At 42.8% G+C, this 15,870-nt stretch overlaps 1 protein-coding gene across 2 annotated transcripts in view; it reads right to left on the bottom strand.

Annotated features, from left to right (window-relative positions):
- Positions 1-15,870, bottom strand: part of CBLL1 (Cbl proto-oncogene like 1) — a 149,233-nt gene that overhangs the window by 86,263 nt on the left and 47,100 nt on the right. For both annotated transcript variants that reach the window (XM_086967197.1, XM_086967199.1), the window contains exons 2-3: positions 8,241-8,441; positions 6,709-6,809 (exon numbers count right to left, since the gene is read on the bottom strand). In XM_086967197.1, the coding sequence (XP_086823323.1) occupies positions 6,709-6,809; positions 8,241-8,441 (302 nt within the window). The remainder of the gene's footprint in view (positions 1-6,708; positions 6,810-8,240; positions 8,442-15,870) is intronic.

The raw sequence follows: 15,870 nt of genomic DNA, 5'->3' as shown, positions 1-15,870 counted from the left end.
GGGCTAGGTCTTTGCAAAGTGTGAGATGGGGCAGGCGGGGGGGGGGGTATGGGGGGAGTGAGAAAATGAGGTAGGGCCCTTAGCAGTTATGACGACTTCAAGGTTTCTGTGTCCAAAATAAGTAAATGTAAAATTGTTTTGCTTTAAATCTGTGTTCCTAGAGGAGGGTGCACTGGTGGGAAAAATAGGGGGTGAGAGGTAGCGGGGTTTATCACTGCACATGTTACATGCAGTAGAAATGAATCTCATGCCTACCTCTACATACAATGTGCTGTATTGACTAGGTTCAGCCCTGAAGCTGATATGGGGGAGGACAGTAACTTGTAGAAGTCCATATTTATTTCTACATGCCGTAGAACTCTCATTTGGATCATTTCATGACCACAATCCTGGTTGTGGAGTTTAAACAGTGCACTCTTCTGTTACACCAGTTAAAGATGAAGAAGTAAAATGAGTGTGTTAAGCTGCTCAAAATACAAACGAAATGCAAGTATTGGCCTTGGGGTGCAGGGTGGGTGTTATTGGGCTATAACGTTTCGCATGAAACAAACAATTTGCTTTGATACCATGTATCACAATACTCCTTTCATATTTGATACAATAGAAGTAATAATTGACCGTTAAAATGATGATCCGTGTTCTCATTTGATATCTTTGCTCTCATGTGCTAAAGATATGGTTTCCATTTCCTCATCGTTACTTTTCTACACATCTTTATTAAGTGAAGAGCAGTATTTTGTCCATTATAATTATATTTGATTTTAGTTTAACTCCAAGCAATTTGTAGCCACGCTATACAACATGCAGACTCTACTCTAGCTGTCGAAGGAACCTGATTCAGTAACATAATTCATCCACATGGTACACGGGAAGCTGTCATTTCCATAACAGAAGTTTCTGTACACCACTCGCAAGTGGTATAGTGCTCCTTTTTATCAAGTACAAGAAGAGTTTTCTGCATCTTTTTGTTCCACTAAGCAATTTTTACTTGGATTATGTATTAAGAAACATGCAAATATTTTCATACTGCAATTTAAGCTATGACGACCCCTTCCTCTTTCCCAATGGCTTACTTTCTGGCCAATTTCCCTGTATTTAGAAGGCTTTTAGGTTTTTTCCATTCTCTTATCTGAAAGGGTATTTTTTTTCTTGATTTTGACTGGATAAATAAATGAGACACATTATCTTATTGTCATGAATCTAGTCAGCAACTTATTTAAAGCAATACATTTAGCAAACAGTTCTGAGTGACCCTTGCCGGGTCTGCAGGGTGTGTCTAGGGGCCTTCAACCCAATGAGTTATTGCCTATTCGGTGCTAAAATGCAGCAGGTTGCTGAAGAGCAATCTATTGTTGTCTAGATAGGGACCTTTTACCTAAGGAAATATTTGACTACTGTGGGGTCAGAGACTAAGCGCTGCCTGAATCTTCACTATCTACTGTATCATTGTGTAAGGGTTGCCGCCCCTCCTCCGGTGACAAATATCCTTTGGGTTCATTCACTTCTTATATCTTAGAGAGATAGCACTAAGTCACACAGCTTGACTTTCTGCAGAAACACATTCAATTATAATGCACCCCTAGTTTGTCCTGTTATGTATTCAGGAATAGGTTCACACAAATGCCAGGATCAATTGATTAGTTGTTAGTTAACCCACCAAACTAGAACATCTTGGTTTCTGGTTCAGAGAGTTTCTCCAGCTATGACTCTAGGGGCAATGAAAAAGACAAGGCAGACAGAAGAGGGAGACAGTTCTAAAACAACTATTAGCAAAAGATGTCTCCACAAATGTATTTTTGGCCCGGCCCTTATGGACCTCCCCATGGGTCCACTTGCACCTGCCACATTCTTTCAAGGAACTCGGGGAGAGGAAAATGGGGAAAAATTGGGGAGAAGAGGAAGGAGAGGAGAAAGAGCAGATCTGAAGGTCCAATGGGAAGACAGACAAGGGTAATAACAAGAAGCAGAGTAAAGGACAGTCAAAGTCCATTACCACCCCCTTTTGTACAGCTTTGTTCGCCATAAGTTGGCAGGGTATGCTCAGACGTGAGTCCCTTGCTCACTTTGCCACTGGATTCAAGCAGGCCGGGCTGAAGACGGCTGTATTGCCAGAAGCCGGTCCTAGGAAGCTTGTTTCCGGTCCAGGGAAGACATGGCTTGGCAGGTCGGGCTGGACTGTTCCCATGAGGCACAGGGTCAGACTGATTTGCATATAGCTATGTCTGAACTGGGGTGGCAGAGTGGGCTAAAGTACGGTGATGGATTAAAACCCAGATCTGTTGACTGGGTGTGAGTGTTTGATTGGTTCAGGTGCTCCGTCCATCACCACCCCCTTTTATACCGCTTTGTTCACCATAAGTTGGCAGGGTATGCTCAGACGTGAGTCCCTTGTTCACTTTGCCACTGGATTCAAGCAAGCCTGGCTGAAGACAGCTGTAATGCCAGAAACCAGTCCTAGGAAGCTTGTTTCCGGTCCAGAGAAGGCATGGCTTGGAGTTCGGGCTGGACTGTTCCCATGAGGCACAGGGTCAGACTGATTTGCATATAGCCATGTCTGAACTGGGGTGGCAGAGTGGGCTAAAGAACATGATGGATTAAACCCAGATCTGTTGACTGGGTGTGAGTGTTTGATTGGTTCAGATGTTCGGTCCATCACCACCCCCTTTTGTACCAATTAGAGACCAGCAGCATGTGAGTCTGGTGATCTGACATAAGTTACGCTCACCCCAGATTAAGACGATTTTCTAAACAAAGGGTTAGGTATTTTCCCCATCTACTAGAAATACATTCAAGCTCTGGTGTGAGCTGGCTTAGTTCTTTAGAAAACTAATAGGCCATACCTTCTTGAGAGACACACCAGAGATAGAAAAGAACCTACAGTCACTGACTTGAAGGAAAAAATGCTTCCATAGGATACAACCACAGAGACTTTTCACTGGACAGGGAAAGGAATGAACCAAAACAGATTATCTGTGTAAGTACCTATAGCAACAATTCAAATCCAGTCAAAAGATAATTAAAAAGCATTGGCATATATTGCACGCAAATTGGTTGAATTTGGAGAAACCATGGTTCTCATTGAGAAAAAAATACAAGGATAAGTATAGTAGTAATACACCTAACTTTAACCACTTCCACTGGGGAAGTGGTGTATTATTCAATTTGAACACCTATGTTTTGAGAAGGGGCTACCAAGCCAAGCTTTCCTTCAATATCTCAAAGCCTGGAATTTCTTATGTAGATGCCTAGGTGTAGATTCATAGGGGTTGCATATCGCAGTTTAAATCAGGGTAGGGCAAATCGGTACAAAAGGCTAGCTGAAAAATGGAGTAGCTGTTTACCCCAACATGTGACACCCCGAGAAACACCAAAATGTAATACAGAGATCCAAACTGTTTTAATGTTTCACAAATAAAAGCGCATCAGTTTAAGGTACTCAGCAATGTATATTATACATCACTCCGATTGTAGAACTGGGGTGTAAAAGAGGTCTCGCAGTGCTGTTGTGTGGGACACGGGATGCAGATGTCATTCATACCTTGTTCTTTGATCAGACGCTATGGGAATTGGGTATTTTGGAAAATTATTTTAATATTTGCAAGTTGGGTGGAATGGGATGCGATCATCCTTGGGCATTCCAGGAAAATCCCCACGTCTGGCTGGTATTTACTTTATGGCAATTGCACCGGCTAGATTAGGTCTGGCCTGACACTGGTTACAGAAAGAACCACCCCACCTTCTGTCATGGTGGTCAGAGTTTATAAATATGTGCAGGCTAGAAATTTCGATATTACAGCGTGATAGTCGCAGGTCAAAGATTCTTCACATTTGGGATCCTATAAAAGCTTGGTTTTATAGACTATCCTCAGGATACGATTCTGCTTAGGAAATGGTTATGTATACCAATAGTCTGGCGCATGAAGTGCTTTTGTGTATGTAGTCATTAATCTCTTATTTACTTATTGTGCGTACTTTGCGTTTGATTGACTCTTTGTCAAATAACATTTTGAAAAAACTTTAGCCATTGCATGAGAAGGAATTAATTGGAGAAATAAATTGGAGAAATGCCATGCTTAAGACAATTTAAAAGCCGAGAACAAGGCCACATCCTCCTAAGCAACGGAATGCATCTCGTATAGAAACATATATAAAATACCTCTGTCGCAGCATTGAGGCACGTGCTATGTTAATGGCAGGAGCGATTTGTTGATTCGAAAATGAGAGAAATACCATGCTTAAGACAATTTGAAACAGAGAACAAGGCGACATGCTCTTATGAAACAGACTATATCTTATATAGAAATACACTAGTACTACAACGTGGTGGTCTGGGGCTACATTTCACAGTGGCCTTGGCTACAACATGCATGTACTATGGCGTCCTATCTGGGGGATGGGGCCACAGAGAGATAGGGGCACGGGTGCCTCGGAGGATCATGGCACACAAGTGGGAAGACTGCAGGACATAATAGGTTACAAGGCACACTTGACGGAGTAAGTACTTCTTTTCAAAGGGGGCATGGATTAAAAAAGTATGATTAATTTGTATTAAGGACTCATATATATTGCAATATATTTCTCTAACACAGAATGAGACTAACAAGGGTATGTCTGTCCAGCCTTTCTAATAAAAGAGGCAAATAGCCAAAAATACTTGGGTTGTGAAACCGCTTACACTGGATACCAGTGTGCTCACAATCGCAAGTTTGTAGCGCAATATATCCAACGTGATTATCTAATGTTTTACATTTGTCGTTTTGTCTACAGGGTGCGTCCAGCTCACAGCATGAGCCATTCAGATGTATGAACATGTTTGTTGGTTATGTTTTACATCACTGGTGTAATTCCCCTCATACTTGTATGTCTGCTTGTCCTGGTTTTATGACAGGGTGACAATACCCCTCAGATTTGTGAAGACATGTTGCAACAACAGATCTGACATCTTCAGGAATCATTGTATACTCCTAAGGGAAGTAAGGCCACATGACTATATGTGTTTGTTCTCATAAACATTAAGGGACACACTATGCACTAACAAGTCAAAATTGGGTGTTTTTTAAACATCCTGCTGACAGGCTAGGACCCTTAGAAGGCCATTGTGTACAGCTGAAGCACGACCACGAGACAGGTGTAAGGGTACTAATTTCCTTATAAAAAATATACCTTTCACTTTTAATCTTGCTGTCCTAACCACTAATAAAGGGATACCAGGGTATCTCAAGACATTATATTCTCTCTCTCTCCGTTCCACAATAACTATAAGTTTTCCCTGGATTATGGTTGAGCCCATTCTGGTTTTTTAAGACCAGGATAAGAGTTGATGATAAAGCATGACACTAACAGAGTGTCAGGGTCTAGCAAACAACTAATCAGTTCATGGAATTTATCTGAACCTATTCCTACATCTAAATAAATAACAGGACAAAATAAGGGCTCAGGATAATTGAGTGGCGTTTTAAGGTCTGAATTAAAATGGGGACATTTTCCAGCTTAGTTCATAAACAAGAATTTGCAATGCAATATGTCTCGCATTTGCCAGAGTTTAACCTACAAAACATAAATGCCAATAGCTCAAACTCTAACAACTGTGAGACCTATTGCATTGCAAATGCTTGTTATTTGTGGGAGCAAGGGGAAGGGCGGTCTCATTTCTCCCTTCCCTATCGCCTCACTCAGTTCCATAGGCTCATGAACAAACAGCATGACGCTATCACACTAACACAAAACACACAAATTGTGTTTCTTCCAGTTACCCACGGTCCCAAATGCACCCCCTTCCTGTTGAGCCCCCCATTCTTCTTCTGCCACCTACCAGTATACCACTATTTAATCCCAGATAACAGCAAAATATTATAAATTCACCAAAACTGGCAAACTCAGAAAGCTGCAATGGCTTCATGCACAAATGCATAAAGCCATTGCAGACTTCAAATAATAATCTGTTTCTCCTTTCTTGCCATGACTGCGCAAAGGTAATTAAAGAATACAAATATTATGAATTTTAAGCAGGAAAAAAGCAAAGTGTGCTTAAATACCAATATTTGAGCCATATTTTTCTATAAACAAAATGACAAGAAATAATTATATATATATATATATATATTTTTTTTTTACGAAGCTGTGAGGCGAAACTCATCTGTTAGAGGGGAAACCGGAGACCTGCATGCTTTCCTTTTTTCAACATCGGAATGGATGCAGATTTGAGATATATATATATATATATATATATATATATATATATATATATATATATATATATATATATATATATATATATATATATATATATATATATATATATATTTCTACCGCCACCAAATACCAAAAAAGGATGAGATACAAGTGCCCAACCACTGCAGATGCTGGTACGAAAGCGCAGGGTTGGATTAACCTATGGGTTGGCAAGACGTTTAAAGGTAAAAAGAAGAAAACCAGGGATGGGCGTGTAGATATCTTCTTTATAATTTTCCATTGGAGCATGTATTTTTTAAAAACATGAAATAAGTGCTTGTTGTGCCACATTTCGATCACAAGATAGAGGCAAAATTAAGTAATTGCCTCGTGACAGGTGACTAAAAAAGTATAGTCGGATTTGGAACTCATTTGCAGCATAGACGCGAACAAAACAACACCACATTCAGGCACAAAAAACTATGTTTTTTGAACATTGAAATTAAAATTTTCTCTCAAATAATGTCACAATTGTACCTTATAATCCCAAAAAAGGTGTCCAGGAAATCTTCTCTGATTCATAAACATGTCACTCGGCTTGCAATCATATCTTTCCTCTTCACCGTAATCAAATCCTTCTGGAAAAGCAGAGTACAAAACATGTAATTGTGATGCAAGTGCTGAACTCTCCACCAGTGTGTTTGCTGCAAAACCTTAACATGCATTTGACTGTATAAACCAGAAGCCTCACAACCCACTAATATGACTGAATAACATACTGCACAGCATGTGTTGTAAATACAGTAAATTTAACGTATCTCAAAGCAGATTTCATGATCCTATTTTACTGTAAAACAGGGTAATTGGTGTTTAAATTTTTGAAGCATTAACTTGACTTGCAATTTTAACTATTTACATATCGTATGCAATTGTGCTTTATACAATGGATGGGGGCTTGTTGGCAGATGAGGTGGTGACTTCACTTTGGGTGTTTTTATTTTCTTCAAAATATTGCCTGGTGCGGGTGTCTTTCCAAATGTTGTCTTTTCCACCCAGTGTCAGTACTGTGGGACCATTGACTCTAGTCTTTTTAACATAAGCAAATGAGCAGGTGTGTCAACCAAACAGACATGGTGATCCCCAGCCTGCCACCATCGACCTCCTTCAATCACAAAACAGAGTGAAGCAGTTTGGTGCAGAAAATGTACTAGCCCTTTAAACCAGCAGACACCACACTTGGCAGTGAATATAATTGCCACTGCTGAAGCATTACAAATTTGGTAAGAATTCAAGAGGAATAGCTTTCTGAAATAAAACATACATAACATATTCTCACTCCATTTCTATGATATGATGGGGACATTAGATTGCTAGCTAGAACCATTCAAACAGACCATCAAGCTAATGGCTTAGCTACTACCAAAAGGGACTTTTGTGGCTAGGGTGGGCAAAACTTGCTAGGTGTTTGCGGGGGTCAGCAAACCACCATGAGATGTCCGATAGCCTTTAAATAAAGTAAACTTGTTTTTATTTTTTAGTTCACCTTTCCCTAAAGTAAATAGGCTGTGTTTAAAAAGAAACACATTTTTTGTTTGTTTTAGAGGTGGTAGTAATCTTATAGACCACTGCTCATTCCCTAACATTTTTTTTTTACTTTCACAGACGGTTAGGAGTTGCATGGAGCCAATTTCCTTTTGCAAATAGGTTACCACTTCATTTGAGGTCTGCATTTTCTGTTTTGCTACCGGATTTCAGTTACCAAACACACATACATAGCATACCAATTCAATATTTGGGACAGACAATATGCCCCTTCCAGATACTGAATACGTATCTGTTCGTAATTTCTTTTTAGAGATCCAAAATACTTTTAACTCCTAAAAAATAGGATTAGTACCTCAGGAAAAAAAGCATTTTGGCAATCACAAATGCAGAATAGCATTTGAGACTGTAAAAATGAATGGTACATCTGGCCTTAGATTGTGTAATAAAAAGGCTAACATACTGAAAAGCATTAACAGCACAAACCACTAATTTACACTTGCAAGTCACACATGAAATCACATTACCTTCGTCACCAGATTGCGTCTTTGCAGTCACTCTGGGCATACTCCTTGGGGAACGGACCAGAACTTTGCTTTTGTTATTGTTGTTAGCACTTGTGGTGTTGCCAATTGTTGTCTGTTTGGAAATTAGCTTTATTGGAATTCGCCGACGAACATCAAGACCACCAAGAGATCCTGAACTGTTTGTGCCTTGTAAATCATTGTCTGAAAAAAACACAGAACAAAACATACTAATTGTTAATGTTCTATACTACTTACATGTGGCCACTATGAAGCACATTAGAGGAAAAATTCTAACAACTTTAAAGACAAAAACAATACCATGCGTATACGGCACTTATGTAGACTGATTTCATTAATCAAAAGCACAATGGCCAATAAGGAACAAGCATTTACAATGCAAAGGTTTCGCCTTTGGAAAAGTTAGAGCTATTGGCATTGCTCATGACATTTCTTTTTTTTTTTTTACTTATAAATAAATGGCATTGTTATTTACATTGCCAACAGCTCTCTCAGCCCACACAGCCCACACAATGCTGCTGTCTCTAAGAGAAGCACTTCCCAAATTCAAAACAGATCTCAGTTTCAGAGATTCCTTCCCCAAATGCAACTACAGACATGTGCTTTCCCAAGGAAATATAGTGCGAAATTAAAACAAGCATTTACAAGTGGGGCCGGAGACACGGACAGCGGGAGGGGGGGGCAGGAACGGGCTCACGGACAGCAGCAGGAGGGGCGGGACATCGCGCAACCTAACCCTGAAGACGACACTTCAAAAATGGCAAAAATAAAGCTTGAAAAAAAAAAAATAGCACACACCCACCGCCGCGATGACGATGCGAAAAGGGTGGAGAGGGAAGAAATCGCAGGAACGCCCACGAATCTGGTCCGGCCATGACGGACAGATCTCTGTTCCAATGGCTAGCGTCCATTTATGGAGCTAGCCAATGGAACAGAGGGCGTATTCCAAAGCCACATATTATTCTCATTAGGTTTTCACCTTCGTGAAAAGCCTGCTGCGCAGGCTTTCACTTAGGCGAAACCTAAAAAGTTAAGGTTTTAGTTTGCACTTTGAAAAGTCCAGCCTACGCCTTGCAGGGTACATGCACTTCTTAGTAGTGTCAACATAATGAACTGAGAAGATGCACCAGGATCACAGCTTGGCACGTGTAGTTTGCACAAGGCTCGTGATCTTTACCATGATTCTAATTAGTGACATATTGTCACATTAACTGTCTGAGCTATTATTGGATTATTGTAAACGTTCAACAGATCATACATGTATTTTTTCAGGACACGCGCGATAACCACGTGTTATGACACCAGCTTTGTAACTTGAGTTGCTTCATAAACACGTATCTGAAGTGGGTGCTTTGCCAGAAGCAATGCTTTGCACAATACAGTATCTCCTATAACCCACTCAAAAGGTGGTTAATTTCTTTTAACCCGCAAGCAATCTAAATCACACACATTTAAATTCTGGTTGCTGCCAGGCTAGCCTTTTTTTAGTTAGAATTATTTTTATTTCACTTTAAAAGAAAAATTAAGAAACACATCAGATCGAGTCTTTAAATTCTCGAAGGTTCGATTGCGTTGAGCAGACTTCATAGACTATCTACTCTTTACAGTGTTACTGAATGGTAACATTTTTTAAAAGTACTATGTAAAACAAAAACACACAGATGTGTTTATTTTCAAAACGATGTGTATGAATTGTGCATGGAAAGGGGGGCTGCAAAGGGGTACGTCACTTATTCACTAAAATTGGGATTTGGTCTAAACAAATATGTTAAAGATACAGTAGAAGAGCATGCTGCTTCCCAGGTGAGTGCGGAATAGGGAGGTGGAGACAGAGGAGGAGAAGGGAGTCGATTTCTGTATGTTGCACCCCTAACCTGTGGCAAAGTAGCGCCAATCGGCCTTCTAATTCTTTCCGCTTACACAGCTCTTGAGTTCCCCCAACTCCTCCTCACTTCAACCTCAGTGCCTCTATGTGCCTCCCTGCTTATGTCTCCCATTTCACCTTTTGTGCTTCCTCTGTTCCTGATGATCCTGTGGACAGCCCTTAAACCTCTTTTTCCATGTATCTACCTGCACTCACTTTCCTTTTGCCTCCTAATCCATGCCCCCTGTTTCTATTCATTTCCCCTCTGCTTGGATCGCCGTACCTGTGCTCCTTGTGCCTAAGGCTTTTTATGTCTGTGCTTGCCTGCATTGGGGCAAGCTTGGGCTCCTGGGCCCCAGCCGATAGTCCAGTGGTCATTTGCCTCTGATGTCCTGGAAACGTTGTACTGTGGATCTGCAAACTGGGCCAAGCACAACCCCTTCAACGTTTTACTGTCCGTGGTAGTTCCAACGGGCAGGCGCAGGCATCTCAATCCGGCTAGTGTAGTGGTACGACAAGCTAAGCATTCATCAAACACCTGCAAATGTAATAACTCGATTGAGCCCTAAGTACTTGAATACGCTTCAAATGTAATACTACACACTACAAAACTAAGGTACTCCGAGTCTCTGGCGCGAAGCCACTGTCTTGCGCAAGATGGAACCTGTATACTGACTCCACTCTGGTTCACTTAGCTGTTCACGATGCATTTATCACACTGATTACACACACAGGCGCATGCATACTGGGATGTTAGCACAAAGATCTGAGTCTAGCTTGAGGCAGTAGGCCTTTACTTAAGTGGGTCAGTAGGACACCGCTCCCGTTATGCAGATAAGGGCTGGTCAGGACTATGACCAATGAAAGTTGACATGCTGCCACGTCACCTTCCATGCTAGCACCTAAGACAATGACGGTAGTCTGCTGTCATTAAAAAGAACGCACTTGGTGCGCCCCTAGTGGTCCAGGACTGCATCTCTGTCTGAGGAACAGGCCTAGGCCCTCGAGCACACATTAAATTAGCGTGAAGCTGGAGCAAAGTTAAAAAAGTTCAAAAACCAGGATACCAGATGCTTGCAGATGGGTACTCCATGCAGAGAGAGAACACAGCTGTACACGAGTCAGGGGACGTTACTATCCCACCATCCACCGGTGTCAAGCGGTGTTGGACCATCCATCACCTCTTACCTAAAACATATGTCCCTTTTTGTCCTTTTGTGCGAGGGAAGTTTATACTACAAGATTTCCTATTGTTAACACCTGTTGTGTGTGTGAGACAAGGTTGTGCTGCTAGTGCCTATTTATTATCACTTATCTGGGTCTCAAAGCTTCAGAAATGTTTTACTTCGGAGAGACAAAATGAAAGGCCTTGTTGATGCTTCTATTCCTTTGGCGAACATCTTTCAGGGTGGGAAGTCTTCGAAACATACTACCACTCACTGGCTATATGCTTGAGGCCAACATGCAGCGCCCAAATGTAATGGGTTTACTTACCAAAGGGAGTAGTTTGTCTTCTACCAGAAATGAACTACATCTGACTTTTCTGAAGGATGCATGAGACGTATGGGCTTGAGTGCATTTCAGCCAGGCTTTGCGTGAAGTCTGACTGAAGTGCACGCTGTTGTTACCTCATTAACTAACCTTGCTGTCTAATAACCTGTTCCACAAGTTGGAGGTGAAAAAAGAGGATGGGGTCAGGAAAAGATACTCACCAGTAATGTCTGTACTGCTGATCCAAATGCACGGTCATGCTAACAGTGTCCATTACTGCCTCGATTTCTTCAATCTATATTGGATTAGAGCATTGATTTTAAGTTTGGGTTCGATCTTAAACTTTTTTTAGTTCACAGATATAGATGCTATCTTGTGATGAGTGACACATTGAGAGGCAGGACTGAAATTGCAAGCTGTCCTTTTAAAGCCTGGTTTCCATTGTTACCTCAGGCCCTTCTTATGACCTCATGTGGTCTGCTGCTTAGTGGCTCAAGAACATAACGTGACAAGGGACTTTACAGCCTTCTGGCAATATCCTCCCTTCTTTTGCCGCTCATGCAAAGAGTTAAAGAACGGACACACACGGACAGCGGGAGGGGGGCAGGCGGGCACACGGACAGCGGGGGCGGGCGGCTACACGGACAGCAGGAGGGGGGCGGGCGGCTACACGGACAGCAGGAGGGGGGCGGGCGGCTACACGGACAGCGGGAGGCAGAAGGCATTGTGGCTCTTGCATACCTGTTGTATGCAAAATGTATTAAAGCTTCATGGAAATAAACGTAGCAAACGCAAGACTACAACAGCTAAAACTAGGTGTGCTAAGGCCAGATACACTGGGACATGGACGCTGGGACCGGAGCCGCCTGCACGGACACACACGGACAGCGGAAGGGGGCGGGCGGGCACACGGACAGCGGGAGGGGGGATGGGCGGCTACACGGACAGCAGGAGGGGGGGCGGGCGGCTACACGGACAGCGGGAGGGGGGCGGGCGGCTACACGGACAGCGGGAGTGGGGGCGGGCGGCTACACGGGAGGTTCTGGACGCAGACATCGGATCGGGGAAGCAGGCGGCATGTGCTATGATCTACGGGTTGGTTTCCCTGTCCCGACCCCACCCCGCCATCAGCGCGTGAACAAGGGAAGTGGATAAAGAGCAATTACGGACGGTGCAGAGCAGCTTTCCCTCGCGTACGTGTTTAAAACAGGCGCGTCGGAAGATCTCGGAAAAGCACAGATTGGGCGCCTCCCCTACCTCTCTAAAGAAATGAGCATAACCAAAAAACAAACACCTACGGGCACACGGACAGCGGGAGGGGGGGGGGCGGACATGGACAGCGGGAGGGGGGGCGGACACGGACAGCGGGAGGGGGCGGGAACGGGCACTCACCTGGACTTCTTCCGGCGGCCGTGGTTGGCATCATGACGAAAACAAACACCCAAAAAAAAAAAACGAAACTCCGCCCACCGCCCGATGACGATGCAAAAAGGGTGGAGAGGGAAAAAAATGCAGGAACGCCCACGAATCTGGTCCGGCCATGACGGACAGATCTCTGTTCCAATGGCTAGCCTCCATTTATGGAGCTAGCCAATGGAACAGAGGGCGGGACTAAGCCACACACTGTAGGGACATAAGATTTCTCCTGGGCGGAGCTAGGAGCTCCGGCCCCAGGCGAAACCTAAAAATCAGGAAGCAAAAGTTTAACCAACGTCAGTGTTGAACGCAAGTATCACTCACTAGAGGCCTCAATACCACAATGAGTTTTATAGTTTTAGCACTTTGTGTAGAAATGGCAAAAATAAGAATTCAATAATTTATGTTCAACAAATGGACTGATTAAGACCTCAGCATTTCTTGGGATAGTCCTGGGGACAATAGAGTCAAATAGCAATCAGTACAAAGGCAAAAGAGAAGATTTGTTTAAATATATGATAAGGCCCATCATATTGCACAGACTCAGACAAACCCAATATGCTATGACTCAACTTCCTTTGGCAGTCAATATGTAAGAGAGGGGGGGGGGGGGGGGGGGGGGAGACAGCCTTTCATAACAGAAGCACGTTATCTACACATTCCATAAGTCATAATATTTCACAAACTTCCGAATACATCGTTGTATCTAAGACTATCTTTGGAAAGGCATTAAAAATGCCAGCTCCTCCCTAGTGAACGCCCAGCACTGTAATCCTAATTGTTGGCAACCTCCTGAAAAGAAACTCCTGGCATAGAACTGTGCATTCGTAATGCTAGTGGAGAACTGTGGCTCACTGGTTAGAGCGGCAGACTCTGAAGCAGAGATCAGGCCCGGGACCAGGGTTCAAGTCCCGACGCTGCAGGGTCTTGGGCTCAATGTCCACGGACTTGATAATTCTCGCCTCAGCGCCTACTCCAATCACGGGTCCCACGCTGCAACTCTGGGCAATAGCTTGCTTAATCTCCACAACGGCCCCAACAACACTGGGATGTCTGGCTTCACCTTGGGGGTGCCCAGGAGGGGCATCTCACAGGGAGAGCCAGGAAGGGTTCCACAGCGTTATACAGCGCCGGGACGCCCCGTATCTGGGGCAGCTGTGCGCTTTACAAGTATACAACATTTACATTTAGTATAGAACGAATGAGCATCTTTCTATTGCAGCAACTGTGATGTGCACTTTTACCTAAGCTTTATTCTTCTAGCATTATTTCTAGTTCTTATATCCATGCCTCAACAATTCCAAAAGCCAATTTTATCCCAGCAATGAATTTCCAATGAGCATTATTCTTTTTCTGGCACTTTTTCCCCCATAGGATTATTTGCCAGCAAAAAAAGTTTGAAAGAAGCAAACTACCCCTTATAAGCAGTACGGTTTACAAATTATTATGGAAAAGTATTTCTCATACTGAGGGGAAAAAATATTCCTCAGGACGTAGCATTGTGAATGTCACGATCTCCATTTGGGGAATTCAAGATATCAGTTTAACTCCTTGCAGGTTCAACACTGTGTGCACAATGGCTTAAGCTTGTAATTGGTGGCATAAAACTACTAGTGGAGGCTTGTTGTCCAGCATGGTAGTGAACTACAGTCCTACAAAATCATCTGCCAGTCCAATCTTTTCATGTATGCAGTATCATGAAGGCCTTTCCAGGCACACGCCTTGCAAATCAATATCACAGGCAAACAAAAGATTGATTTCCTATTCTATTCAGAAGAGATCCCACTGTAAGCAGAAATCCTCTCCTCAAACATGCCAGTTTCATGCAAATCCAAAGTCCACAACATAACCAATCGAATACTAATTCAGTTTTCAAAGCTGAAACATAATTCGCCACACAACAAAGGTAAAATTCTAACTCATACCTCTCACAGAAGCCTTTAGGGTTTCCAAGAAATCTTTGAATTGCTACAAAATAAAAAGAAACAAGCAGACTCCTACTACCCCAAACAAACTTCAAATGAGGCTCTACCAGCTCCATTCCACCAGATCCTCAACCTTTCTCTGTGCCACATCACCCCCTAGATAGGACTACTACATTCCCTAACATTACACGATCAGCATCCAACAACAACTACAAAATGTATCATGCTGATGCTGTGTCCAAACCACAGCTGCTGAACAAGCAAGTTGACAACTTCATCCCTGGTGAGAACAGTAATTCTCCAGCAAATCAGAACAACCAATCTTTACCAATCAAATTGACACACTCGTCCATTCCTTCTCCAAAAGAAAACCTCACACTTTTCAATACAAGAATACCAGACTCCCCTAAGAAAAGGGCCTCACAATCTCCCCCGGCCAAAGCACTACACAAAATTGCAATTACCTGTTAATCTCTCCACAGGAGCCTATACTACCCATCCTTTCTTGAAGGTGATCAGCAATAAAATGTTAATCCTATTATTTAATAGGAGACTTCTTGCGCCTAATACAAAGATCATCCCATCAACACAACACTCTTGAAAATTGGAAACTACACTGCCATTCCTCCCCCTATAGCCAACATAAATGTCAAAGCATGCCGTCGCCACAAGAATGAACACATTACCACAACCTAACAGAGACTACCCCAACCTAACAGAACCTAACAGAGACTACCCCAACCTAACAGAGACTACCCCAACCTATCAGATGTCAATATAAATTCAAGCCTAAATGAATATGATTCTACAATCTACCACCTTCACCACCAGAAAGTTTCCAAATATCCCTTCAGTCTTGAACCACAAGAAACAACAGCCAACTGGCAAACCAGAGGATGCACCCCCAACACACCTC

The sequence above is a fragment of the Lissotriton vulgaris genome, chromosome 1_1, assembly GCF_964263255.1.
Source record: "Lissotriton vulgaris chromosome 1_1, aLisVul1.2, whole genome shotgun sequence".
In the NCBI taxonomy this organism is placed as follows: Eukaryota; Metazoa; Chordata; class Amphibia; order Caudata; family Salamandridae; genus Lissotriton; species Lissotriton vulgaris.
Note: the sequence above shows the minus strand (reverse complement) of the source record. Positions and strands in the feature narration are given on the sequence as shown.